Source organism: Hetaerina americana, unplaced genomic scaffold, assembly GCF_022747635.1.
Source record: "Hetaerina americana unplaced genomic scaffold, ioHetAmer1.1.p SCAF_2, whole genome shotgun sequence".
Lineage (NCBI taxonomy): Eukaryota > Metazoa > Arthropoda > Insecta > Odonata > Calopterygidae > Hetaerina > Hetaerina americana.
In genome coordinates, this window is record NW_027286763.1 from 107,684,143 (window position 1) to 107,710,946 (window position 26,804).

Below are 26,804 nucleotides of genomic sequence, written 5' to 3' on the forward strand. Positions count from 1 at the left end.
GACTTGGCCCCTTCAGATTTTCATCTCTTTACAAAGCTTAAAGACTTTTTGGCAGGAAAAAGATTTGACAGCGATGAAGAACTTAAAGAAGGAGTGACCCTGTATCTCAATGAGCTGGCGGCGAAGGACTATGCAGCAGGAATACAGAAACTTGTCACACGTTATGACAAATGCCTTAATTTGCTTGGAGATTATGTTGAGAAGTAGTTTAAAGTATCCTCTTTCAAATAAAATTTTTTATGTTTGTTAATATTTACTTTTGTGTCTTTATTTCACGAACGGGTACTACTTTCCGGATGACCCTCGTATCTTCCTTCTCCACGTATTTCAAAGCAAAACCACTTGAGCTGTGAACAGAGTTCACGTTTGTTTTTCTCCAATATTTCTATATCAGCGCAAATATTATCTGTTCAAATTTAGAGCTCCGCAGTCCTTTGATTTTTTAAATACACCAATTGCATTACAAAGTTGCCAATTTCAGTACTAAATGGAGAATTTCATCCTTCTGGGAATGTTTATTTTTCAATAAGTCCCTTCAAAGCAGTCGCCAAAACGTAAAAGACACATAAACACCAACTACGCTCGCATGTGATATTTTATGGGAGAGCCAGCCATACTCAAGGAGTCATGGGGCCGCACGTGAGCCGCGGTTTGCCGGCCACAGGGCCGGGTCATTGTGACAGGAATGGAGATGTAACGCTGGAACAAAATTAGTTCTCATTTTTATTATTAGTGTGTCGGTTTATCTGAAGTGTAAAAAAAGTAACCGTGCAGTTTAAATTCTCCTATCGGGCCAATTACTTTCAAATTTAAGTCCACATGTGACTAACTAAATGAAGAAATCAACTTTAAAAGCCAGAAACCCATCGGAAAAGAAAATAATTTGTCCTTCCTCATATATTTTATTATTCACAACCTAGGTTTAGACTTACAAGTCGAAGAATAGGTCGCAAGTAATGAAATATACGTGGAAGAACAAAGTTTATTTTCTTTTCTGATATGAATCGCTTCCACAAAGTGACGACTCAAACAATTCTATCCCGAGCCCATACGATTTTGAGAATATTTTTGTAAAATCTACAGGTATCAGAAAAGTAATCTAATACGTACGTACCCCACCGCATTATCATACAGATTTAATCATACGCCTCTGTAGCCCTTCCCTACTTTGTGATCTGGACAGAACTTCATCCATAACTCGTTAGGCTGGTGTACACGTTGGAGTGGAAGGCAAGGGTAAATTAACCACTAGATCGAAATCGCTTAGGTTATTGTAGGTTCAGTTGTACCCCCAGGAGGGAGGTGAATATACGTAGATAAAGCTATTAATTAAATACCTTAAAGATAAAACCATAGACACTATATAGGTATCACCATAAATTTTCATTAGTTTCCCAAAATTCCGAATTATTTCCACATTTTTTATGTACATAAACATTAAATTTGATATGAACAATCTACTCACGTCCAGCTCTGATGAAGCAGACCTTCAAGGGAGATTTATAACTTTTGAATACCTTGCCAAAAAAATCAACGATCTTGTTTCAGAGCATGATGCTACCGAAGATGAAATAACTTAACGTCCTCTACTGAGCTGAGTTAATCGGCCTATTAGACTAATTACCAAAACTACTACTTATTTATGTTACCACGTTAACATTTTATCTGACTTAAAAAGGTCAGGTTGAGTGAATTCAAAGCTGACCATGGAATAAATAAAATATCGTAGTTATTCACTCAATTGCTTGCCATAGAGACAAGAAGAATTTATTTCTACAATTAAGATACATGTAAATGGTTTTTTATTTCAGTTTTCTGATATTGCGGCTGCTGTAAATGTAGATAACTTTAAGTATAGAAATAAATTCTTTCATCAATGACACTTTTATGACTCCCTTAAGATTTATGCGTCATATATTTGCAGCGCCATTGACTTAACTGCGAAAAATAACCCAATTTATGACTTACTTCCACGGGATTAAAATGGAAATTTCTCTATGGTTTTTGTTTGATCATTTTTCCGACAAATGTTTTTACCGTAACTTTATTGAAACATTATGTATGTTATTTTTTACTTTTGGGATTAGTACGTGTGAAGTGTGGCGTAAACGCACCGTTAAAATATTTTTTTTTTGGAATTTCAATATTGAGAAAACATCGCGAAAATTACTAGCTTCAATCAATCAAATCCCTTTCCGTTAGTGTCTGCATCTATGCCGTGCACGCTCGGGTAAATTAAAGATAATATAAGTAGTTGTAGCAATATTACGAGGGTGGTCTGAAAACTTTCCGGCCTAACGAAGATACAATTTTACCGAAATTTTCTGAGGTCGGAAACTTTTCAGACCACCCTAGAATAACGCAGTTTGATCAAAGAATGAGCTTTGAATAGGCGCCGCTATATGTTTGTTGATAAAGAGCAAAACCTGATACTCATCAGCGGATTGCCACAAAGGACGTTGTTTGTTGAAATCATGGATTACTCACTGGTGCATAGGAATCTCACTCGTGGTGATTTTGCTTGAAGGTATTACGTCCGCAATGCATTCAGTAATGATGATTTATTTCAAACATTAATAGATAATTTACGATCTAAATAGCAATTATCATCCAAGTTTTGAAGTGATTCGTGACAACCGTATTATTTAAATTTACTAATATCACATAGCCTTGGTTAGCTTCTAAATCAATTTCATAAAAAGCAATCCAAGGATGAAGAATTCTCTGGTGTTTCTAAAAGAACTCTCAAAAAGGGAGATCAAAGGGTAGGAATTAAAACTTGAAGGAGAACGTGTCTGACTGAAGGAAAAAGTCGCGAAATCTGCCAGAAATATCGCGGGTGCTGAAAAGGAAAAATCCCTAAAAAAGGGTATAATGTGTCAAGCTGAATTTGTTCAATTAAAAGAGGAATCTTTTAAGGCTGTAGAAATAAAGGTGGAACGTCGAAACGGATGCTGCAAGAATGGATTGAAATCAGGAGTGCACAAAAGGGGGAGAGAAAATATGCCGAGGGAAATCTGGGACATATTGGAAACATTATACTGGACTCTGGATACTGGAGTAATATATAAGGAACTTACGGTTTGAAATTGTAAATATTTTCCGTCATTTGCCTCAAACAATTTCGCAGTTTTTTTAATATAAACATTTTTGAAAGTATTAATTTTTTTTCAAATCAATTCTTATGTTTTGGTTAGTCACAGTTTTTCAAGGGTTAATAATATCATAATCATAAAATCATTTTTTCAATTTATTCTATTCTTTTTTTTAAAGTACTTAATATACATTACTCTTCATAATATCTATTTTATTGCATTTTTCTATAAGAATGCCTAAAAATGATTCGTAAATCCATTTAGGCAGTAGTTTTTTAATCATTTTAGCTAATATGCATTTATGCATAATGGTTTGCACAAAACCGAAGCAAAATGAGCTACAGATCATAATTTTAGAAATTTAACGAGTTTGGATGGCAGTTCACCATTTTAATGATCACAAAGGCAATCACAGTTTCGTCAGTCAAGTCTTGATCCTAACAGCCTCCGCCTCATCGACTCTTTAGAGAAAGTATTTTCTCTTTCCGTAATCCTTATCTTGATTTAAAAATGAATCGAAATTTAGATTGAGTATTCAATGTAAACTTCAACCGGATTATTATATAACAAAATATTGTACTGAAACGTGATTAATAAGAATTTGATTTTCGACAAAATTTTAAATACCTCTAATGAGAACTATTTTCAAAAAAATGTCGTGTGTTTTAATCCATACATTTCGCTTACAGAAACGAGTAATAAATTTACGACTACAAACAGAGACAATTTTTCATACCTGAGTTAAAATGCTTCCCATTTTTTTGGCATTTCGGTAATTTAGTTAAGGGATAAAGCAAAGTTCATTTTTGCAATAGTTTGAAATTCAAGCGTTCAACTGTTGTGGCAATTATGGAAGGATAAAAATATTCCTGATCTCGTCATGAACAATGCTCAACGTTTAGAAATGATACTGTGAAGTGGAGCAAATATACGACCGTAGAGTGGGATACTAAATAATCCAGTAAATTTCATATTGGGTAATAGTGCCCATTCCCATGAGTAACCAGGAAAACGATTGGTATTGGAGGAGTGTGATTTTCCTCGTTGAACGCTTGCGTATCGTCCGATGCAGAGTTGGAAGGTCCAGACATCGCTTTAGATCGCCCCAAACACCTTTGGAAAATGCATAAAATATTTTATAAAACTTTACATTTCGCAAATCGTTTACGTGGAGCTCTGAATTTTTATTGCAAAAATTATTTGTAAATATTCTTCTCACACGCATTAATTTTTATTCTCCGCCGATCTCCTTGTTAATCCACTCGGAGGATATTTTTCGTAGTCTGACTCACCTTACGCTAATCCGTCCGGAAAATAGTTCGAATGCGTAAGGAAAGATCATGAGATTTCTGCTACTCATCCTGGTTTTGTCTGCAAAGCAACAATCCTCCTTTCCATTCTCTGCGTCCCCGCTGTTTTCCACGACGTTCTGATGATTTAAAAATCGCACCAATTGTTTTTTTTGGCTGGAAATGTCCCGAGGATTCTACGAATCGGAATCTGAGACCCTCTGGAACAACCATTAGCTCTACTGATTAAGCTACCATGTCCAAGGTTAAGGTAATTATGAAAGTATCGAATTATCACAAGGTGTCACTAATTAAGTTAACAGCATTATTTGGGAAAAGTTTTCACTTCATTATTCGCCCCTTATTTTTGTTTCAGCAAAAAATACACTAACTAGATGGTGTTGGATTAGTTTCTCAGGGAGCGTATGAGAGTTGCGGATTTATGTTCCTTCTTTGACAAAATGTTGGCTCATTTTCATGGCAATTCCTTTTTTTTCATATCAAAAACGTAGAAGATCGAGACTTTCGTGTCGTGATTAAATGAACGCAATTCTATTTATTTTTATATTTATTTTCGTGCAATTAGCATTGAAAACGGTATCAAATCTACTGAATTGCAGTGTTTGAACTTTACTCGCGTAGTTAACCTTAATGTAGGAATTCGAAATACGCAGCTTTTCTTTTTTTTTTATTATTTAACTCTATAAAACATGAGTAATGAATTGAAATTAGAAATATCCTGGAGCGAAAATGAAAATCGTGCGTAATCAGCGTAAATAAAAATATTTTCGCTAACAAGGAACAATATTTGAATAAAACATTCAGAAATTAATAAATGATGTTAAAATGATTATCGTTGATGCCATCGCGCACTAGCCTTTGCATTCGCTAATAAAATGATAGTAATGTATGCTGAAGATTATTTAATCCCGGAGTATTTTTAATTTATTGTCCGTTTGAATATATTTATTTATGCCTTTCAAGTATTCTCAACCTAGCTCTTCCCATTAAATACGAAAAAAGCGGGCAACCCACCCGCCACACGACAATTTCGTCGAAATATTGCATTTTTTTCTTACCCTCCTTAAGCTTTACCTTCGCCACGGCACTCCTCAAACGACTCAAATCACAAGCAGTTAATCAGGCGTGCGTCTTTTCTGCTTTAAAATTTATGGTATTGGCGCATCCTGGATTTTTCTTCATCATAGTCGGGTGAATTGAGGATAACCTGATGTCATAGAAATAAAAAGGACAGCAGCGCTCATTTCAGGTTCGCTACCTTAGCTCTTTCAAAGAGAGGGGAATCAGTGGGCGAGAGCGTTTTAACGAGGCCCGCGGGCCTTTCGTGAATGCGATATATCACGGCGGGAGCCCGTTCTGAAGCAGTAAGTGAAATGGACGTCCAGGATGTGAACTCATGAATATTCGCGGGGTACAGGCATTATTATCCCATATTGACCACATATGTGGCCTGTTGCAGCTCAATCCGTTCCCTCACGAGATACGCTCCCGGATCAGTATTTCACAGTGCTCCAAGTGTCTATCGTGGTGGTGTTCTCGGACAAATTGATTAATGTCCACTCAAAACTCGCCAGCCGTTTCAATTAATGTCTTCCTCTCCTACATCTGCCCAAAGAAATAAATAAGAGCCACATTATATAACGCTCCTTCTCAAAGGATTCGGAATGTTTTCCCATTTGACGTACCGTTCATTCCCCTGTGATGATAAACTGAATTTGATTGGAGGAAATATTACGACATGTCCTGGTTATTTAGCCCCTAATGCGTTTGGGCTTTGTAGCCATGGATTGAAAACATCTTCATAATTAGTGCGTGATTTTGGTTAAGAGCGTTGAAATATTTGCATATGGAGGAATGTACTTTAGAATTTCAATCGAAGCAATTGCGATATGAAAGACATAATTTCTCTAAATGACAACCTACTCTTATCCACTGTCCAAGATGTCGGTTTTTTCCTTTGAAAAAAGTTGGAAGGAAAAACAAGTGATTTTCGAGTAAGTTCTTGAAAATTCGGCATTAACTTTATAGCGATCTTGTGCCTTCAACTACAAAACTTACGTTTTATAGTCGTTCCGATGTGAAATTTCAGCATAATTTAGATTTAATTAAAATAATAAACTACTGCGATTACTAATACCAAAGCAATAATACCGAATTATGCTCGATAGTTGTTAAGCTCTTCTTTTCTCGCAAGAAAGTGCCTTTGTTTACCTTTGAATTAATTTAATTCATTTGAAAGCAAATTAAAATTCATCAGGTTTTTTGTACTATTGAACTCATATTAGATCTTGATATTTAAATAATTCAAGGATCGAAATGTAAATAAAGAAAAAATAGACGATCTTAATTTTGTGACAGATTCTCTAAAAATATACTGGCGTCCAATGAGTATTTTCCATAATATTGCGAGTGCTTATTAATTTTCTAATCGTGGTTAATTAGTAAGCGTTATTTTTCCATGTAAATCATTCAACTGTATTAAATAATTTCGATTTATTTGTTTTGAAAACCATTCTTAAAATTAATCGAATACAAACTTCTTGTAGTTTCCCATCATTAATTTTACTGGTGTTCGCAGGATTCTCAAGAAATCAATTAAAATAGGCCTCGCAGTATCATGATGATTATGGTATCCGATGATAGGAATTGCATAATATTTATGCTTATTTTATATCCAATTCCAAGTACCTACCTACAGATTTCTCGTGTTACTATATTTGGGTTTGAACCCCGTGCTCCATCCTCAGGCGGACGGTTAAGTTTAAAGTGAGGATCGTTTCGCAGCCTTAGATTAGTCATCACAGGCATGGGACCGAGTCGCGGTATCTCTTCCAACGCCTTAGCGGGCGCACATAAATCAACCTAATCTTAAAGTTGGGTTTGACCCATCTCCTGGTGGTAACTACCCCTGAGAGATGATTTCAGCAGTTCATTATTCACTCCTCTTTTTGCCATGCATTTCTATTATCTGGGTTTCCGTTCGCGGTAATGTCAAGCCGGCGCGGCGGTGGGGGGGGGGAGGATCATTAAATGTTTAGGCTCCGATTAAATTCAGAGTTTAGACCCAGCTAGAAACATAGCTAAAAGAAAAGGAAAAGGTATGTTTTAAACTCCGACGAAAACTTCCTTCCAGATGCACATTTACAATGGAAAAAATAATAGTGAGCACTTAAGAATGTTCTTCAACGAATGTTTTGTCAGTAAACCAAAGTCACTAATGACTGTTTTCCTTCGACCATCACTAAATATTATCATGAAGGATTAATTTTCCGCGATGAGAATTTGAAGTAATTAATGTTTTTGCTACGATTTCCTCCGCCATTCCGTCCGAGCACAATATAATAAGTCATCTTTTATCTTCCGGCGTTGTGAGGTCAGGCAAAGTGGTTTGTGAACAATTTGGTCTCTCTTTTTATCCATTCCTTCACCGCCATGCGTGCCACTTGGCCTCTTTCATTAGCACGTAAATCTGAATGGACCCGAGAGCCAGGGAGGGGCATGCGCCATTAAGATTGAAGACTCCATCGTTTAAGTGGGGAAAGGAGAAATATTTCGCAGGAAAATGAACTGTTATGGATTCACTTTATGAAAGCGAAAGAAGACTGAAATTAATCCACACTCTTTCATGTAAATCCTCGAAGAATTAAAAGAAAAATGCAATGATTCCTGCAGAGAAATATACCTATGGTATGTAGGTGAACTTAACAAGGGTTCATGATCAATTGCGAATTAATCACGTAACTTTTATCAAAGGTTTTTATCTTAATGTTCCAGGCCCTGTGATAATATGTGTTCTAAATCCGTCATCTGTAGTTTTAATGGCTTATTGCGTGACTTCTTTTTCCTTTGGTACGAAACTGTGTCTTACAAAAATTTCGAATTTTTTAATAATTGTATTTTTCTTTCTAAGAATAGAGCCATTAAACCTTCTGTGAGTTGGATGTAAATCATTGTTTCACAAACTCAAGAATAATGATATATTGCTTTTGAAAAGTAAAACAAAAAAACAAGATGCTTTCTACAAAGAGCGAATGGGTTTAATCAGCTGGGTACTCATATTGCATTAAGATTAAAATTAGGCGAGACATTTTATGAGTCGGAACGGAGTTGCCCGAAAAACAATCTAACTTAATAATCTGAAAATTAATTGTGTTTTTAATGGATTTGATCCTCTGTGGGAGACGTGAGGAAAACACCCTTGAGTAAAGTTGAGATTAATGATAAAAAAAAAACGGCCTAGCATGGCCTCGCAATAACACGTATGTTGATTTTGAGTTAAAATTTCGTATTCCGCGATTGAATTTTATTTTTCTTCGGTCCTTGGAGGAAAGAAAAATGCATCGTTCATTTTTCTTCTAATTGAGCAGGACTAAAACGTTTATTTATTTAGCATTTTCTGTTTCTACGACGATCTGGATTTTGAGCAGAGGTTGGCATGGCTATATGAGGGTTTTTTGGTTTTACGTGGGTAATTTTGGGAGAGATAGGAGTCCAAAAACAATGACGCTGGCAGGGATTTTGGGGGACCTCTGACTACGCTCATGAACCTTAAGGGGACAAAATATAGCGGGAGATAAAAAAGGAGGCCAGGCTGGGGATGAAGGGTGTTATGAAGTGCCCTTCGCGGGAAGGGATAGATAGGCTGTATGATGAAAGGAATAGGTAATAGTTGAAGTTAAACTGAAATATGTTATGTTATGTGATATGCATTCGCAAGAGAGAGAAAGCGTAAGAATACGTTGTGCTCATTAAATGCGTATGAGTGTGATTAGCTACTACATGCTCCTATTCATGAGTGCCAGCATTGAATTCTCTTGAAAACCGATGTAGGTATACGTTAAAATGATGCATGTAGATAAAACGGCTTTATATTTTGAAATGATCGAAGATTTTAGGGTAAAATGCAACGTTCAAACATTAAAAACATTACGGTGAAATGCGTCTATCAATACTGTGAATTAAACCTCCATGAGTTAAAAAATGGTCGAGCAATTATATTTTCAGAAAAAGTAAATTCAATACAGCAAAATAAAATTTAGCTATGTTGTAAACTCCTAGTGGTGAGTGAAACCATAGAGCGAAAGGAGGCTTCAATACAACTCCATTGAGGCAGAAATCAACATAGGGCGTCCAAAGAAGGAACTTTATGCCCATACTTTTCGAGTGATGAAGCGTTCATAGTTGCTCAATTTTGCTCCATATATCCATTAAGTCGAATTGTAGGTATTTTTTTACCGGATAAATGTGAAAGTTAATGACCAAAATGTATTTATTGATATCTATTGAACAAAAGGGTACATCTCATTCCCCGAAGGGCAAAAAAGGGTATGTGTGAAACTAAGGAGAAGGACGCGGAAAACCCGCCCATACCAAATGCTTGAAGAATATAGTCAGAAAGTTCATAATTATACGCTTCATTCGACCGACGGTGTAATCTTACGTATTTTCGCCAATTGATTTAATTCTCACAGCCTTGAATGAATAATGCCACGAATATAGATCGAACTCAGGCCATCAAATTGATGCAAAATTTATCCAATTCCACTTGCAATTCTCTTGCTATTACACGATTTTTTTATAAAAAATTAATGGTCTTGGTGGAACGACTGCTTTTTATTGCAAACATCAGTGGTAGCAAATGGAAATGGCATAACAATCCTGTGATATAGCCCACATTTCTATCTTCCGCCCTCATAAATAAGAGAAATCATCACTTCTTTTTATCTTTATTTCTCGATATTAATGGATCTGCATAAAAGACGAAATAACCACATTAATGTAATTTACGCGATACATTAATATGTGTGTGTGTGTATATATATATATATATATATATATATATATATATATAATATTTTATTTTATAAATTACAATATAAATAATAAAAATTTGTCTTATTTTTTTGAGGCTGGAAATTCTTATTTTGCCAACAGGATTAGGGTACATACATACTGCGAGAAATGAGTCATTTTTCTTCATGAGAGCCTCCCCCAAGCCCCCTCCTCATGTCACATTTCTTACAAAATTCTGAATCCTATTACGTTATGTCATAGGTCCCTCTTTTCTTCCTAACGTTTTTCCAAATTCAAATAAATGTTTTCAAGAGCCCTTTGTAACAGCTGTCCTTCTTACTTGCTAAAGTACGGAAGTCATTTATTTTATTGGTTTCTGTCAAGTTTAGTTACTCGTATCATGCAGAATTCAGGCACTATTCTTTTGACGACACACTTCCTGCCAAGACTCCTTCACCCTTGTCAATCCTCTCCGAAACCCTCCACTCTCCCTTCGGGCACTTGTGAACCTCCCCCGGCGACCGAGCGTGTAATCGAAGGGCTAGTAATTCTTCTCCCTCGTTTAACCTCTCGGTCTTTGGCCATGTAACATTATACCTGGGTTCACATAAAGCACGTTTCTAGCGTTCGAAGCTCACTCAGTAAAAATTGAAGTCGAGAATAACAAAGTGAAGAGAAAAGGAGCACTTACGTGGTAGGACACGAAACTTTGCACTATTGCCAATAGATCTTTTAGGATGGAGTTTCAAAAGAATCAGCACATTTTTGAGCTTGCTACAAAGTGTTGTATAGAAAAATTTGTACTTGGGTGAATAAAATTTTGCTAGCCCAAAATGTCTGGAGGTGGGTCCTGAAGTTTCCTTGATGCAGCTAATTACCCATCTTAAAAGACTTTTGCCGCTATAAAAGGAATAATTTAACGTTCTCAATTGTGAAACAAAAGAAAAGCACTAGTTGGGTTAAACTATGTGCACCATTTCCACGATTTAATATACAGGTATTTTAAAATGAAGCGTGATTGGCTTAAAATATTTTCACTGTAACCAAGCAAATAAGTCTATAAAATCATTTGTACAAGCCAGATATTCGTCTAGATTGGGCAATTTTCTTCCCAAATTCTTTTTCCACAAGTGAAAAAATTATTATAATCTGGAAAGTTTTTTCTACCAATCCGTGCTTCTCTATAAATATGGAATTCCACCAAGTCACGGCCTCCTTAGTGGATTTCTGCTGTGGAATTACTTTGCATCTACATTTTCAATGTTTAATATCTCGCAAAAAGTTAACTTAAACTGAATATGGACTCTTACATAAAGGAATTAAGCGATGGATATTCTGTTATCATTTCAAAAAGCTCAAAAACATTAATTTTTTTATTTATTGATATTATTGAATGCATCAATGCATGCATTCCACCGTTAATCCGAATCCACAGAGATTAGGTGCTAGAACAATAAATCTTTAGCAATATTCAACGAGGGAAGAATAAAACGCCAAAAACGATTACGTAGAATTATTTCCATAGTCGGTTATTATTAATTCAGTTCATACTTTTTCAATGATTTTTCTCTTCTTCCCCCATTGTTTAATTAAATGTATTACTTAATTGCCGATCCCGAAAGCGGCGGGGTAACGTCCTCGCCTGCCAACCCAGAGGTCGCGGGTTCGATTACCGCCCTAGCTGATTTATCCTCCAACTAGGGCTTGGGGGTTTTGTGATCGTCTTCGATGTAATGTTCAGGCGAAGGAAGGTACTATTAAGCCGTATCTCGCCCCAATGAAGTCGTTAGATAAATAAATCCTTTGACCAATATTCTCGCTAGCACCCCCTGTCTCACATTTGATGTAGATGTAGATCTAATGGCCAGTGATTGCTTAATTGATCAGTAATTGGCTTAATTCATTGAGTCATCGCATGTGTCTCTCGATAAATGGAATCCTCTTTCCGCCGCAGGAGGGCTTCGAGTGCGGGTGCTGCCCCGGATTCGTGGGTGCCCACTGCGAGGAGAGAGACGCCTGCTCTCCCGTTTCCCCCTGCCGGAACAACGGGATCTGCGTAGACATTTCGCAAGGGCACGAGGGGGCCACCTTCCAGTGCCTCTGCCCCTACGGTGAGTACAACCCTCTTCCATTCCCACTCCCCACAAACACGCACATGCCCCTGTGGTTTCTGAGATTTCATTTCCACGGTCGCCTCGCCTGAGGGATGTTACAAGGTTCTGCTTTCTTCAGTTGCGGATTCGTTGGGAGATTTGACGTGGGTCATATCTCCCCCATCTCGCAAACCTCGCTGCAAAATACTCCCATCTAATTTCACAAGAAGGTGATCAAAAGGCCTATATATTGTTTCGAAGAATATATTTACAGCATCGACGAATTTTTCCGAAGAGTATTTTCAAAATTCTCGCGAACGCAAGGGTTCTTAGACTTTGCATCCGTAAATTGGTTTAAGATGTAAATAAATAGTTCTAAAGCTATGGATAATATAGCAGTAGTATTGAGGGGAGGCGACCGACAGCTGAGGTCATTTGCGGCATTTGGGATGGACAGGAAAGGATGAAGGGTGGAGAGAAACCCGGCGTCGGCATTAGCCTACTCTTTACGAATGGCGCTACGATGGGGTCCGCAGCTTAACGTCCCATCCGACGGTCGACGCACTAACTCAAAGTGCCCCCCAATAAGCACCTCAAGTAGGGATCGAGATACCACCGAAAACTGTTCAATACCGCCGGGAATTGAACCCGGGCCCTCTGGGTGGGAAGCCAGTACGATAGCCACCGCAACATCTCGATCCCTATGGATAATATATTATGCTTTCTTTTTACAATATTATTTTCTGAAACCACGACAAATCGAAATTCTTGATGTGCTCTTCCCTCCCCCTCCACCACTGCCCCTCTCTCGTATTCAGCTCCCTTCACCAAGTCCTTCCCAAAGTTGCTTTGGGAGTACGTCACCGTGGTGCACCCAGCGGATGGGCGCGGGCGAATGGATGTACCATCGAATCAAGTTGGCCCGCGGCATTCCCCCGGCGATTTCCCAATGCTATTTCCTCAGTCGTTTCGACATTTAGAAAAATGGCAAGATGAAGAGGGAAAAACGAGGTTTCATCGGGGATTTTCCGGGCGAAACTTGTTCTTACAATATGTGCCCTCCTTTCCGTGAATTTGCAGAAGATGCATAAAAATCAGAGGACGGCAGAACGGCACTTCAGCAATTTCATCTATCTTTTGCAGAGTTGAACGAGCATAGAATTGCGGAAATTAAATTACATTTTCGGACCCTTGATCTTTACATAAGTGAATCGTTGCTTTCACTACAACATAGCTTCGTAACTTATTACGCAAAATACTATCCATAATACAAAAGTTTTCTTCGAACAGAAATTTGAAGATGTCGGAATACATACCAGTGGTCATAAAACGAGGAACTTACTCAGAAAATATGTTGATCGATGTACAACTGCTTTATTGAGCATGTTAAAACTTAAAATTGCTCTAGTCTGTGTATAAATATACTATCCCATTTCCGTATAGAAAGAAATCATTCTGGTACTTGTTGATTTGTTTACATATTCATGACATCGTGAGGTTGTTTGATTGAGCGATATTACTTCATATCCTTTTCAAAACATTTCTGTGGAACATTATGTGGCAATATATAAGCACATATATATATATATATATATATATATATATATATATATATATATATATATATATATATATATATATACACGTGAACCTCTCTCTGCGGAATGCTCTTGATCCATGCTTCGAAATACTATGCATTATAAAATACACTGAAGGAAAATATTTTTTAAACTCTCTCGGAAAGAATAATATTTTTTAAACTATAGAACAATATTTTTTGATCTGTCGTATAGTTTAACTTTATTAGCGTGAAAACTATCGATTGGAATGAAATAGAACATTAAAAGCCAGAAGTAATTTTTTTAGTTCATATAGCACTTGAGCACTCTGAGTTTGTGTGAATATCACATTTTTAACTAGACTCATTGTTCATAGTGCTCATAGCTATTTATATGATGTTTCAAGTGATTATTATCTTCTGTTAATTTATTGTCCTCAAATTTTAATAATTCTAGAATATAAGTGTATAATTTTCAAATAAACTCATGAGATTTATTAATGAAAGAGTTACCAGAAATTTTATATCTCTGTTTGCTCTTCAAAAGCATTGCTAATGAGTTCATATATTGATGGTTAGGTAATTAGATGCAATATCATATTGCCAGAAATGAGCTAAATATGCATTGAGACGCCGGTAGTGTTTTGGATCAATGTTCGATAATACCATGCATGTTATTTGTAAGATATCAGGTTGTTCCATGTGTTTGCCAGTATGAATATATATTTAAGGAATCAAATATCACGAAATGTATGTTTCCCAAGTATGATATCCGTTTGATATTAAAATTTGATTCGAGTGATGCGGCTTTGTATTGAGAAGTTGTGTGTGTGTGTGTGTTTGTGTGTGTATATATATATATATATATATATATATATATATATGTATATATATATATATATATATGTATATATATATGTATATATATATATATATATATATATATATATATATATATATATATGTATATATATATATATATATGCACACACAAACATTTACACACATACAAGTTTTCTCGTCCGGTAAGCCTTTGAAGACCCGATCGAGCAAACAATTTAGAACTCTTTTGATAAGAGCGCTTGACTGCCTCTCTGTCGAACACTCCATTCAACTCCACCCCTCCAGGCATCCTTCCTTCGCCCTCTCGTCTGCCCCACGCCTCATCACATCGCCCGCCACCCAATCCACTCCCCTCTCTTGGTAAGCGTATCAACCGCCTTTCCGCCAGCCCCGCCAATCTCCCCCCCTTTCTTCGGCCGCCGGGGAAAGCCTCAGAAACCGTTCGACTGGATTCGGCGAAACGCGATTATCCCCGCTTTCGTCACCCGAGTTCGCTTGATTTGCCATTCATCCGAAGAAGGCATTGCCATTCTCCCCTCCCCACCCACACCTCTCCCTATCCCCTACCAAGCGCCCCGCTGGGGAAAAGAAGACTCCCTCTCCCCTTCTTCTCTTTCCTGATCACACAGCTCGCCCCCAAATGACGGGCGTGGGCGTTCCACCTCATCCCCTCCCCCCTCCTAACCCCTCGTGCACCCGCCACCTCGTCCTGAATATCCCCCCCGGGACCTCACCCCATCTCCCCCCGCGCCGTTGCTAACCCCCTCCCACCCCCCGATCTCCGACTCTCGAGTAGTATTCCTTCCTCGCTCAATCTTCGCGCCGCCGTCTAATCCGGCATTTCTTAAACCGGGATTCTGATCTCTCCGCCCTGGTTTCCTTTTTTTCTTTCCCCTCTCCTTGATTTCCTATTTCTTGCCAAACGGAACGAACCATTATTCATCGATTTTTTTTCTTTTCGGTGCCCCCTGAAGGAATTTTTCTGGCTTCAGGGTTGGAATTCATTTTCTGGGCGTAATGATATGGATGTTGTCAGTGTGATTTATTTCATTCGGATTCGTTTTATATCGGGATTTCAAATTATTTAGGTCGCGTGAAACGTGATTGGAAATGACGATTTTTGTTAATTAGTACCATTTTTATTGCCATCCGTCCCAAGGTGGTATTGTGGAAAGCCTCTGGAAATCTGAGGAAAATGTCGCTGGCATACCATACAATTAATCCTCCCAGCTTTGCCTGATATGCATGTGAGTGTTATCAATGATTCGACGATTGGTCTCAATGACTATTTATTCAAGTGTTCTTTTAAATTTCGCGTCGAAAATTTATTGAAAATCAAATAATTTTTAACTAATAAATTAATTTAAAATAATTGTGATCAGCAACCTTTCGTAGACTTCATATTTGATATCAGACCCACTTTTTTAGAATTTTAATGCATTAACTTTTTGAGTTTAGGTTCATCATATTCATATCTTTTATCGGAGCCATAGTTCCGCAATAACAATCTTGAAGGCTCGGAAATTTGAGTTATTTGATTTTTAGGTGTCCCAGATTTTCTAAATTGGCACTTATTTGAGGCATATCATTATGTTAAATAGTAACAGTATCATAACAAAACATTACTTGTAGCTGCGTGTTTAACTGGAAATGCTTTTCCTAAGTTTGATAGGTCTCTTCCTCTCTACGAGAAATGCCGGCAAAAGATGGATCAGAATTTCAGACATAATAATCTGTAATTAAATTCCTCTATCTTAGACTTAATCACAGAAAAATCGAGAGAGAACTTAAATTTTGAAATGAAAAGGAAACTTATCAAGTATTTATTCTCAGATTTTGATTGAGTTGGAAAGAAACACGAGCGTCTTACTGACCAAAAGTAAATTATCTATACAGAAAAACCAAATCTTAAACCGTTATTGAAAATGTTCTTTTAAAATTTGCAATAATGATTTTGCCTGATCCAGTAGGTGCTCCCGTGGGTTTTTTTAAGTAAGCAGTGAATGAAATTTATTCAGACATAAACCTTATTTCACAAATTCCACCCATGAATCTTTATTATTTTACATATTATTTTTTAATCTTTAATTTTAGTTATGAGTACAAATTTTTACTACTGTTAATTCATCTGGCTACCAATCTATTTTCTAAGATTAAAATGCGGAAAATGGCCGATTTGATTTGGTTAACTGACAAATTTAAAAAATAAACCACCTCATTTGCAGTTCCAAACCCTTCAGACCAGGTTTTATGATGTCTCGTTAAAGCGAAGGCCAACTTAGACCTCTTGTTATGGCCAAAACTCAGTTTAATGACCGCTAATTAAGTTGAAGACCAAACGTTAAATTGCTTAATAAATGGCAGACGATGTAACTATAGTTATGATATTCACATTCACAAGTGAGCAATCCTATTCGTTTATGAAATTGCATTTGTCGATAATCTCCTAGTCCATTTGAAGTTTATATGAACTTATGGTTGGATATAATGAGACATAATAAAATTGGTCTATAATCTAACAATTTGAACTTCCTCCTATGGTTTAGATCTTTTTAAAGTAAGAAATTATGTTAGGGTTTTTATATAGTATTAAAAGAGGCGCGTTGCACCTGACGTTTTTTGCATTATCAGGAATAGGCTGATTTTTATTAAATCCAGGATCGAGTGTGGGTTCAAGCTATCATGCTATTTCTTAATGTTTTTATACTCTATAGCTCCACACTGACTTTATCCATCACCTGTTTCTCGTTATTCGCCACTTGCCATCCCCTATAATTCTATCCCTCTTTATTCCGTCAACCGTGGCATTTAGTATTTTTTTCTTGAGTCAAAAATTGTTTTACCGCGTGCGCTATTCTGCTATCTTCATTTTGTTTCTTCCATTGCTTGTGACCTCACTGCTCATACAGTAAAAATCTTTCACCTGTTCAAAAGTTCCTCCCACTAGTCTGGTTCGAAATATACCCTCCATACCTCCAGTTCCTCCATACCTCCAATTAGCCTACCACAACTTTATTCCTCTTTATATTTAAGTGTCATACTGGTGATCTACTTGAAACTAGTGCTCCTTCAGGTTTTTATTTCTGCAGCAATAAAATACGTATTCACCAACTCGAAGTAATCACATCAATTCCAAAGTTTAAAAATCATTTGTCTTAACCGGGATCTAGAAGATGGGATTCTTGGAAGGTGTCATAAAGAGGCAGGAAAAATGGATGAAGGGCGTAATGATCGGCAGTGGGATTATAAGGAATTTTAGGCAAACGATGAAGGGGTAGTAATAGGATAGGGATGTTGGACGGAATTGATAGAGGAAGTAACTATACGGATATGAAGAGGGGATTGTAGTAGAGTAGGATATTGGGTTGTGCTTCGTTGAGAAACACAAGAGTTTGGTTTGCTGTATCCATCCAAAACCTTACTTAACTGATAGATTAACTATAATAATTGAATGTGATAAGAATGAAGCAAGCAAGTGTATCGGCTAGGAAATGCTAATCCAGATATCTCGAATTTTTAGTTTGCATCGATGAACGTTCACGAAGCATGCCAATGTGTTTTGGACGAAGAATTAGGAGCCGTCGACCAAGGCGGTAGCCGAATAGTTTCTCGGTCTGAGTGTATAATTCATCGCGAATGCATTTTGTACGTGTTCCATTTCCCACCGTGTCGATAAAAAGGGTCTCATTACACCGTTCCCTCTTCATTTCAAGCTCATTTCTCGTGTCTTTTACCTCCCGATCTGTTTATTGACCTACTCTGCATATCTTGACGAGTACGAGAACTTTTTGTGTGTTGAGCTCGGGTAGTAATTCTCCATTAAGGGCTGATGAAACCAGCGTACATATGTATTGTATACATGATAATGAATGACTAAGGCTCCGTTGGTGGATTCAAATCAACTTCATACAGGCAAATACTACGTATATGCGAGTAATATCCTTCCAAAATTGCGACCAACTCGTTCCGTTTACCGAAATTCTCCTTCTGTGTACTTGTATGTCATTTCCTCCTTCACTCTTTCCTCGTCCACTTTTTCCCTCTCCCTCATCCACGCGTTTCCGGCCATTGGTCTCCCTTTCACTATGCTCATCATCACACCCACTCACTACGCCATGAATCCCGGTCATTAGCGCTTCCTCCGCCCGCCTTCCGTTTTCGGTGACTGAAGACCTTTGTTTGCTCTAAAATTCAGGTCGTTTCACGGGGAATTCATGGAATAAATTGCGACATCGAGGCAAAAAATGATTATGCTGTGGTGAAACTGGGATTGCAACTATTTTCATCTGCTTATGTAGATGCCAGTAACTTCATCTGCTCTAATTTGAACTTTATTCTTCACCTAAAAACACCTATCACCATCCGTATTTTGCTTGCCAACATGAACTTAATCAGAAGTTGGTGACATTAACTCGTTTTGTTTTGAAAAATTATCGTATCTCCTTCGTTAACTAAGGGTAATTACCCCCCGTAAGATTCCGACCTCAAGGTCACGCCTTTTTCCTCAATCCCTCCGGCATGCAGGGTTGGTGATGCGTCACGTATATTTCGGCTACTCGGACTGCGTTTGTCCGCCGTGAATCAAAATTGGGATGGAGAAGACTTTAACTTATTCATTCCCTGCCATGGCCTGCTTCCTCGGCCTTTTTCATTTTCTCCAATAAAATAAGGATTTAAAGCCATCCCATTCCTTTCCATCGTATCTTTCTTCCTTCCTTCTACTTATACGTATTTTCGTTTTCGCATGATAGTACTCGTATTTCATTCAATCTTCAGTCGCTTCTCTCACTTTTCCAGCTTTCGATTTATTTCCTCTGCATTGGTAATTTTAATGATGGAATGAACAAATAGACATGAATTCTTTTATGGGGCAAACTAGACAAGAGTTAAAAATTTATTTGTTGATATAAGTACCGTATTTAGAGAAAAAATGGGACTTCTTAATTTTTCTTCAACGGTTTACCAGAAAAAGAATAATAATAATGTGTGTCTGTGTATATATACACGGGTGGTCTGAAAAGTTTCCAACTCAGAAAATTTTAGAAAAAATGTCATGTATCTATGTTAGTTCGGAAACTTTTCAGACCACGTATATGTACACACATCATTAAAATATGTCAAAATCTGCCAGAATAACGATTTATAGTCATTGATTTCCTTGAAACTTAAAAACCAGTAATTAAATATTTAGAGTGTCATTTTTTAAATCATTAAATTCATTAATTGCAGTTAGTTAATTTTTTAGTTGAAAATCATGAAGGTTCCGCTTTTCGCAGCATTCAACTGTATTCATCGTCGCGGGTGATCAGCCCGAGGATCGGGTTTTAGTAGCGTTCTGAAGTATACTGTTAAAATATTTATCATCTTAGCTTCATGTACCGATATTTTCTATGACGTGCTACTCACAATTCATCCCTGGTGTTCCTATCTAAGTCTTCCCCTTCATATTTTAAAATGTATGCTATAAATCTTCAATGATGATGTGTAGTGAGTTATTTAGTGTGTCCAAGGGTGTGCTCAATCAATTTCCCTCTCTTTCTTGTATCTCAATGGATTTCTTTTCATTCGCCATTCAAATATCCTTTTTATTTGGTTACCCTTTGTTCCTACATCTGATTTACAAGATTCCTCCGAAGCTCCTCATTTACAAATTAGGAAATTATTTTGCCTCATATTAACATTCTCAACAAATCTCCCTTTTTTTATCTCACTATTCGAAGTACTTCTTCGTTCGTTACCTTTCGTGCCCATCCTTTTTTTGCATTCCTCTCTTGAACCGCCTTTCCATCGTCTCCAATCTGCCTCCTTCATTCCGTGTGGTCCACGTCTCATATTCGTAGATACGTAAACCCCACATATAGGTAGCTCTTTAACGAATCGCTTTATTATGTCAATGCTACCACAATTTGCCCTTGGTCTTTCATTTTTCTAGCACAAATCCTTTCTCCCCATTCATATTCCAACTATAACCTCCCTTTTGCGTCTACCATCATAAGTAATCCTACTGCCTAAATAGCAAAACTTTTCCATTTTTTCCATTGTGTATTTCCCTACTTGGAGATATTCTTCCTTTATTCGACTGTAGGCCATTACTTCAGTTTCAATCACGTTTTCCCTCTAGCTTGTTCTTTTTCATCCCCTCTTCAATCTTGTAATCTATTTTTCTTGTTTGCAAATACCTTTTCGCCCTAAAAGTACAGCATATTTATTCTTCCTCCTTTAATTCGTACGCAAGCTCTTATTTTTTCCTTCATCTCCTTAATGCCTCCTAAATATAAAAACTATGTATCTTGCAAGATAATGAGCCCCCCTGAGTTGCTCATTTCCTTATCTTATCTTTATTTTTTCTCCTCCTACCACATCAAAGCAAAATCAAAAAATATCAGAATCAAAAAAGGCACCCGCTCTCTATTGAGAGCGTGTATAAATCTCAGGTCGTTGTAGTTCATCATTCTGTAATGACGTCTCATTTAATCTTTAATTCCCGCTTTTATTTTGACCAAAACAAAAGAAATGGATTATATGATGCTTGAGTCTGACTTATTTTACTAAAGAAAAGGCTGAAGCTTACGGTTTTCTTAAAGTAAGTATTTTAATCCTCTCAGTTTGTTCCAAAGAAATTATTTTTCAAAATTCCTTGTTACTTCCTAGTTCTTTAAAATGTGTTTCTTTCTTGCTTTCAGGTTTTTCTTGCTACTTTCAATACGATGCCTAATTGGCTCCTTTTCTTACCAGACGATGAGTATCATACACATGCTAATATTTTCGGATATTGAACGCGACAGTCTTTGATCCTAGAGTCGTTTCGGTTCGAGCTCGAGGATCGAAGGCTAAATACAAAGCCGAAAGGAGGGCTTAAATCGAAAGTTCGTAGTTATGGGATCATCACTGTCCCTCTTCCACCTTCTTTGTCTCAGGAAAGAGTTTGCTTCTAGTTGCATTTCCTCTAATACCTTCTGAAATTTAATTAACCTAATGCAGGCCACGCGTAAGTATAATGCGGGGTGATATTCAGTTAATATCTATATAAGCATAGTTCAGTTCAACGTCGATGATCGTAGAGCAAATTTAAGCTTAACAAATAGATTATATCAATTTCTTTAATTGAATTTTGTGTTGGAACAAACTTTACGGACAGATATAGCTTCTGTAGAAATTAATTTTGTGGATGACTGGTAGTTTCATCATTAGCATGAATTTTAAAAAAATCACATTTTGATGGTCATGGATTGAATTAATCATGAATATGCCTTAGGAAAGTTGCTTAATAACTCTATTCCTTTTATAAATTAAATTAGAATGAATTTTTTTAAAGCAAACGTCATAAGTTTACTGAATCGATGACTTACGAAACTGGATTGGATAATTGGGGCGGTAATTACAGTTTAATTTACTACAGGATGGCTTAAATGAGAAATGGCTTTAAATATTATATATAAATATGTATATATATATATATATATGTATATATATATATATACATATATATATATATACATATATATATATATATAGCAATGATAAGTATTTCTACAATATTTCACTCTTTTTAAACGTATTACGCATTTATTTCGGTCAGTCGAAGAGAAACAAAAGTCGGTGGACCTCTCCTTGGCTACTCACACTGTCTTCTGACAGTTCGTGTGAGCTACTCTTTACCTCTATGCCCTCGTTTAGCTCTCCTTCTTATTAGACTCCATTGAATTTTGTCTCCAGGTGGTAAATTTAATTATCAGTTCAATTCACCTATGGATACGAAATAACCTTCCTCCTGGGGAATCCAACTAAAGATAAAATGAAATTCCAACGGGTTCCTTTATTTTCTCATACTCATAAATAAAATCAGTTTCTCCGTTCTCCATTACCTTTGCTCGCTTTTTCCCGCTCGCATACTTCAAAGATATGCATGCATTCACTGTCTTCCCCCCCCCCCTCGCCCCGCCCCCATCCTCCGGTATAAAGTTCGCCCCGCACTTCAATCCTCCCTCCTCGCAATCTCCCTCAACCCTCACTCCCTCCTCTTCCCTTCCCGTTCACATCGACTCCCACTTGCCCCATCCAACTCCCCTCCTCCCTCTCTACATGAATTTTTTAAGGCATTTTCCTCCCAAAACTCATGCAACCGTGTACCTCTATCATTTTATGGCTTTATTTTACTTTCTTGAAAAAATCTCGCGAACTCGAGTCGGCGCTTTAACACGGATGGGGGCGAATCGATTTATTTCCCCCTCGACTCACGAAATGAGCCCTCTTCCATTAGTCGAGCTCAATGGCCAAAATTAAACTTACACTCTTCGGGGGAGGGGCCCCGGTGAAGCTGCGATCTTACGTTTTAATCCTGAATTTAGTTGGGAAAATGTGTTCCGGCGAGCCTCAATGAAATCAGGAACTCAAACTACACTTAGAATTCTTGTCTTGCTTTGAATTCGGTGTGAATTTTTCATGTTCTCGATTTTCCAACTTTCCTTACTTCAATCTGTCCTTTTAGAAGTTTTTAAAATTATTTAGTTTTTACAAATTTAGAAGCACAGGAAAGGGATGGAATCTGTTTTTCCCATGTCTCATTTGCCGACAATATTCTATAAGGGATTCAAATTTTTCCATGATTTGCTTTGATTGCCATGCTTTGATTGATTATGATATTACTGAATTAATTAACAAAGCATGCAATTTCCTCGCCGACGGAGAATTTCAATGAATCCTGTATATTTATGAATACAGCTATAAAAAATGCATATGGAGAAATTGGCATATTGTATTAGTTTTAACAAATCATTTTAAATGCGTTCAAAGAGCTTTTAAAGAACACAGCTAAAATTAAAACGATTTTGTGAACAAAATTTTCATACAACACTTACATTAATTTTTTTAGTGCATTGAGATTCAATTTTGTGTAGTATCGATATACATGATAAATTTACATAATTAAATAATAAGATAAAGATAAAGTAAGCCAATATCTTTTAATTTGGCAGCTTGTTTTTGTGAAGTGGGGCAAATAGGGAGAAATCACAATCTGCAGCGTTTTAATAGTTCAAGCGCAGTCATTAACGAGCGGGATCAATCAAGGCATAACTTCTAACAGAAAGAATTTTCTATTCGATATTTTCGCACAAGAATTTCAATCCATCTCCAGCATAAGTTATTTATAAACTGATTCGCTGTATTCCGATCCAGCCACTCAAATTTACACTGAGAGACGGTTAAGTCATTAGGTATTTTCAGGAAGCGCATGAAAAATATCATGACTCTGTTCGTGGATCTCTGCCTCCGTTGCAATCGCGGCACAATGCTTTCACAATTCAACATCTCTCCATTCCTATTGGAGGCAGGGTGTAGAAATTGCGCGCTGTTAAATATTCTTTTGTTTAGCGGTGTGTCTGCTGGAAGGGAAATCTACGCTCGGGAATAATATTTTAGCGCGGGAATAGCTCGGGGAGTAGTTGCGATTTACACCAGCGAGGAGTCGAGAGAAAATCTCCACGAAAGCGTCGCCGGAACAAAGCTTCCGTGCCTCGAGATCGGTGCTCCTCCCACCATCATTCAGGGATGTTCAAGCCAAGCCCCCTCTTCCCCCCCCCCCCTCTCCCCCTCTCCCCACTCTCCCCTCGGCGTGCCATCGTTGGGGTAACACTGGGACTCGGTTGAAGGTTTCGGAAAAAATGATTAATCCTCCCGCACGAACTTTTTCTCCGCCCAATTGCACCCGTTCTGCCGCAAATCGGTATTCCTTTCTCCTCCTGATTGAACGATGCTCCTTCACACTTCAACGGCTACGTAGATGCGTCACCTTTCTCTAGCAGACTTACGCGTTATATATGTCTGTATGTTTCTTCACGGCTCTCCCCCCTTCTGCGAATAGAGCAGTGCCCTACACGTCGTTTAAAAGGTAATAAAGTTGGGTGCAAGTTGAAAAGCAACCTTTAAATCCTCTCATTAACTGCCAAAATGGGAGGCATATTAAAAACAATCAATGGGATTTACACTGTCTCCGTCAAAAAAACGTTTAACACCCCCTGAGCCACTCAACGCGCACAAATGAAGAAATTTCATTTAGAAAGATCTGACGAACCGTCCGTGTGGAAATATAAAATTTGGAAAAATGAGTAAAAAATTTGATTTACAAACCGATAAATGGCAAACAATTTTATGCGAAAGGTTCACAATGACAAAATTAAATGCCCAAAAAAAAAACCAAAAATTAAATTTGCGAAAATCGAAAAAGAGACAATGGAGAGTTCATAGAGATCGAAAAAAACGCGTAAAATAGCAGCGATGGTCGTGCATTCAAACGTTTTGCTGTATCATCGTACGTGCAATTTGCGTTTCAGGGGTGGCTGGAAACCTGCTTGCATACAGTCTTTCGTTTTGGCGGGAAGGCGAACGAAGAGGATGGGATGGAGACGGGACATCACCCGGGTGACCCACGAGTTCCTTCTCCAAATTCACCCTCCCCCGACTTCCCCCGGCGTCTCCCCGAGCCCACCACCCCCGACTCCTCTTGGCCTTGGCCGTCCCCGTGCCCTCGAGCCCATCTCTCCCCCCCCAGACCCAACCGCGACCCCTCCGCGTCGCCCCCCGCAGGTACATTTTCCTCCCCATTTCAATTCCTCTCTCGTTCAACCCCATCCGCCCCGCCCGTCACGGCTCCCCTCCTCCCAACACCACGCCCCCTCTCCATTCCATATTCGCCCATTGTTCTCATCTCACGGCCACACCCCCTCGTCCCTTTCCACTCCCTATATACTATATATTCCAAACCACGCTCCTCTCTCCCCCCCCATGCCCCCTGTCTCCCGTAAACCTGCGCTTCGCGTGCTTTCTTTGTTTCCCGTCCTTCTCTCGCATCCTCCCTTTCGCTCTCCCTCTTCCCACCTTCGTCCTCCCGCGCGGCTCATTCTCGACCGCCCCTCGTCCTTCCTCCGGTGAACTCTCTATCCTCATTGCTACCTCCCTAAATGAGAGACTTATGACCTTCATTCCAACCCTCCCGCTCTCACTTTCTCTTGAAATATTTCCCTGTTTCCATAGCCACACGCTCTCATCCCTCCGCACCCCTATCGCTCAGATGCCCCCACCGCACATTAAAGAATAAAATTTTAATCTCTGTTACTTTTTTCGTTAAGTTATGCGTTGGAAGTTGTAGACTGCATTTTCGACAATTTTTATTACCCCGTCACCTTTTATTTATATGCATGTTCCCGTCTCCCTTTCTCTCCCTCTGTCCTTTCTTTTGGTTTTCTGAACTTTATCTCCCTCTTTTATCACCTTGTGTTGTCTGTGCTTTCACGTTGACACCATTCATGGAAGCGCCACGCAAGTAAATTGTTTGGCTTGAACCCCACCCCTAATTTTTTATTTCCGTGCGCTCCATTGTTTTCAGAGCTAAAATATTTCGCTGTTTTTTACCTCTTGTCGAAGCGTCAATGAATTTTGTGGCAAAGGATATTTTTACTGCAAAAATAAGGCAAATTTGCTAATATTAATTTTTTACGCTTGATTACTCGTTATCACTATCTATAATTTTTATAGCTTCGAGACATTTTTCTAGCGTACATTTTCACAAATTGAATTCTTGTTCATATTTTCTTATTTTGAAAGCATTGCTAACTTGAACAAATAAACATATAATTATCATAAGAGATGGTATTTTTATTTCATGTATGAAAACATTCAGCAAGGTTTGCGACCTTATGAAGTATTTTCTTGTTCCCAGTGAGTGGGTGCTGGTTTTTTCTGTACCTCCTTATCCGATTTCATCGTTCCCTTTATCAGCTAATGAACCTTTTTTGGGTTTTTATCGACGGATTTCAAAATTAATTTCCGTCGGCAGTGACCTTTGAGTCTAGTTTGATCAATATTTATGCGGCAACCGGACGTTATTTGGGAATCGTGTGATCAAGCATTTCTTCCGAGCGATGCTCCGTGTTTTGTCTCCCTGTCTACGTATCTCTCTCCAGCCTCCGATTCACTCCTCCCCTGAGCACCACCCCCTTCTCGCTCATGCCCTGCCCCCCTCCTGCTCCCATTACACCCCTCGCTGTTTCTTCGCCTTCTCTGTTTTCCTATCAACCTTCCCCCTCATGCTCCGCGACATCTCTCCTCTTTCCTC

The 26,804-nt window shown here is 38.0% G+C and overlaps 1 protein-coding gene across 1 annotated transcript in view; it reads left to right on the forward strand.

Moving 5' to 3' along the window:
- The window catches only part of LOC139688367 (uncharacterized), a 900,666-nt gene that overhangs the window by 667,569 nt on the left and 206,293 nt on the right, over positions 1-26,804 (forward strand). The window contains exon 5 of the mRNA XM_071585902.1: positions 12,153-12,309. Coding sequence (XP_071442003.1) covers positions 12,153-12,309 — 157 coding nt within the window. The remainder of the gene's footprint in view (positions 1-12,152; positions 12,310-26,804) is intronic.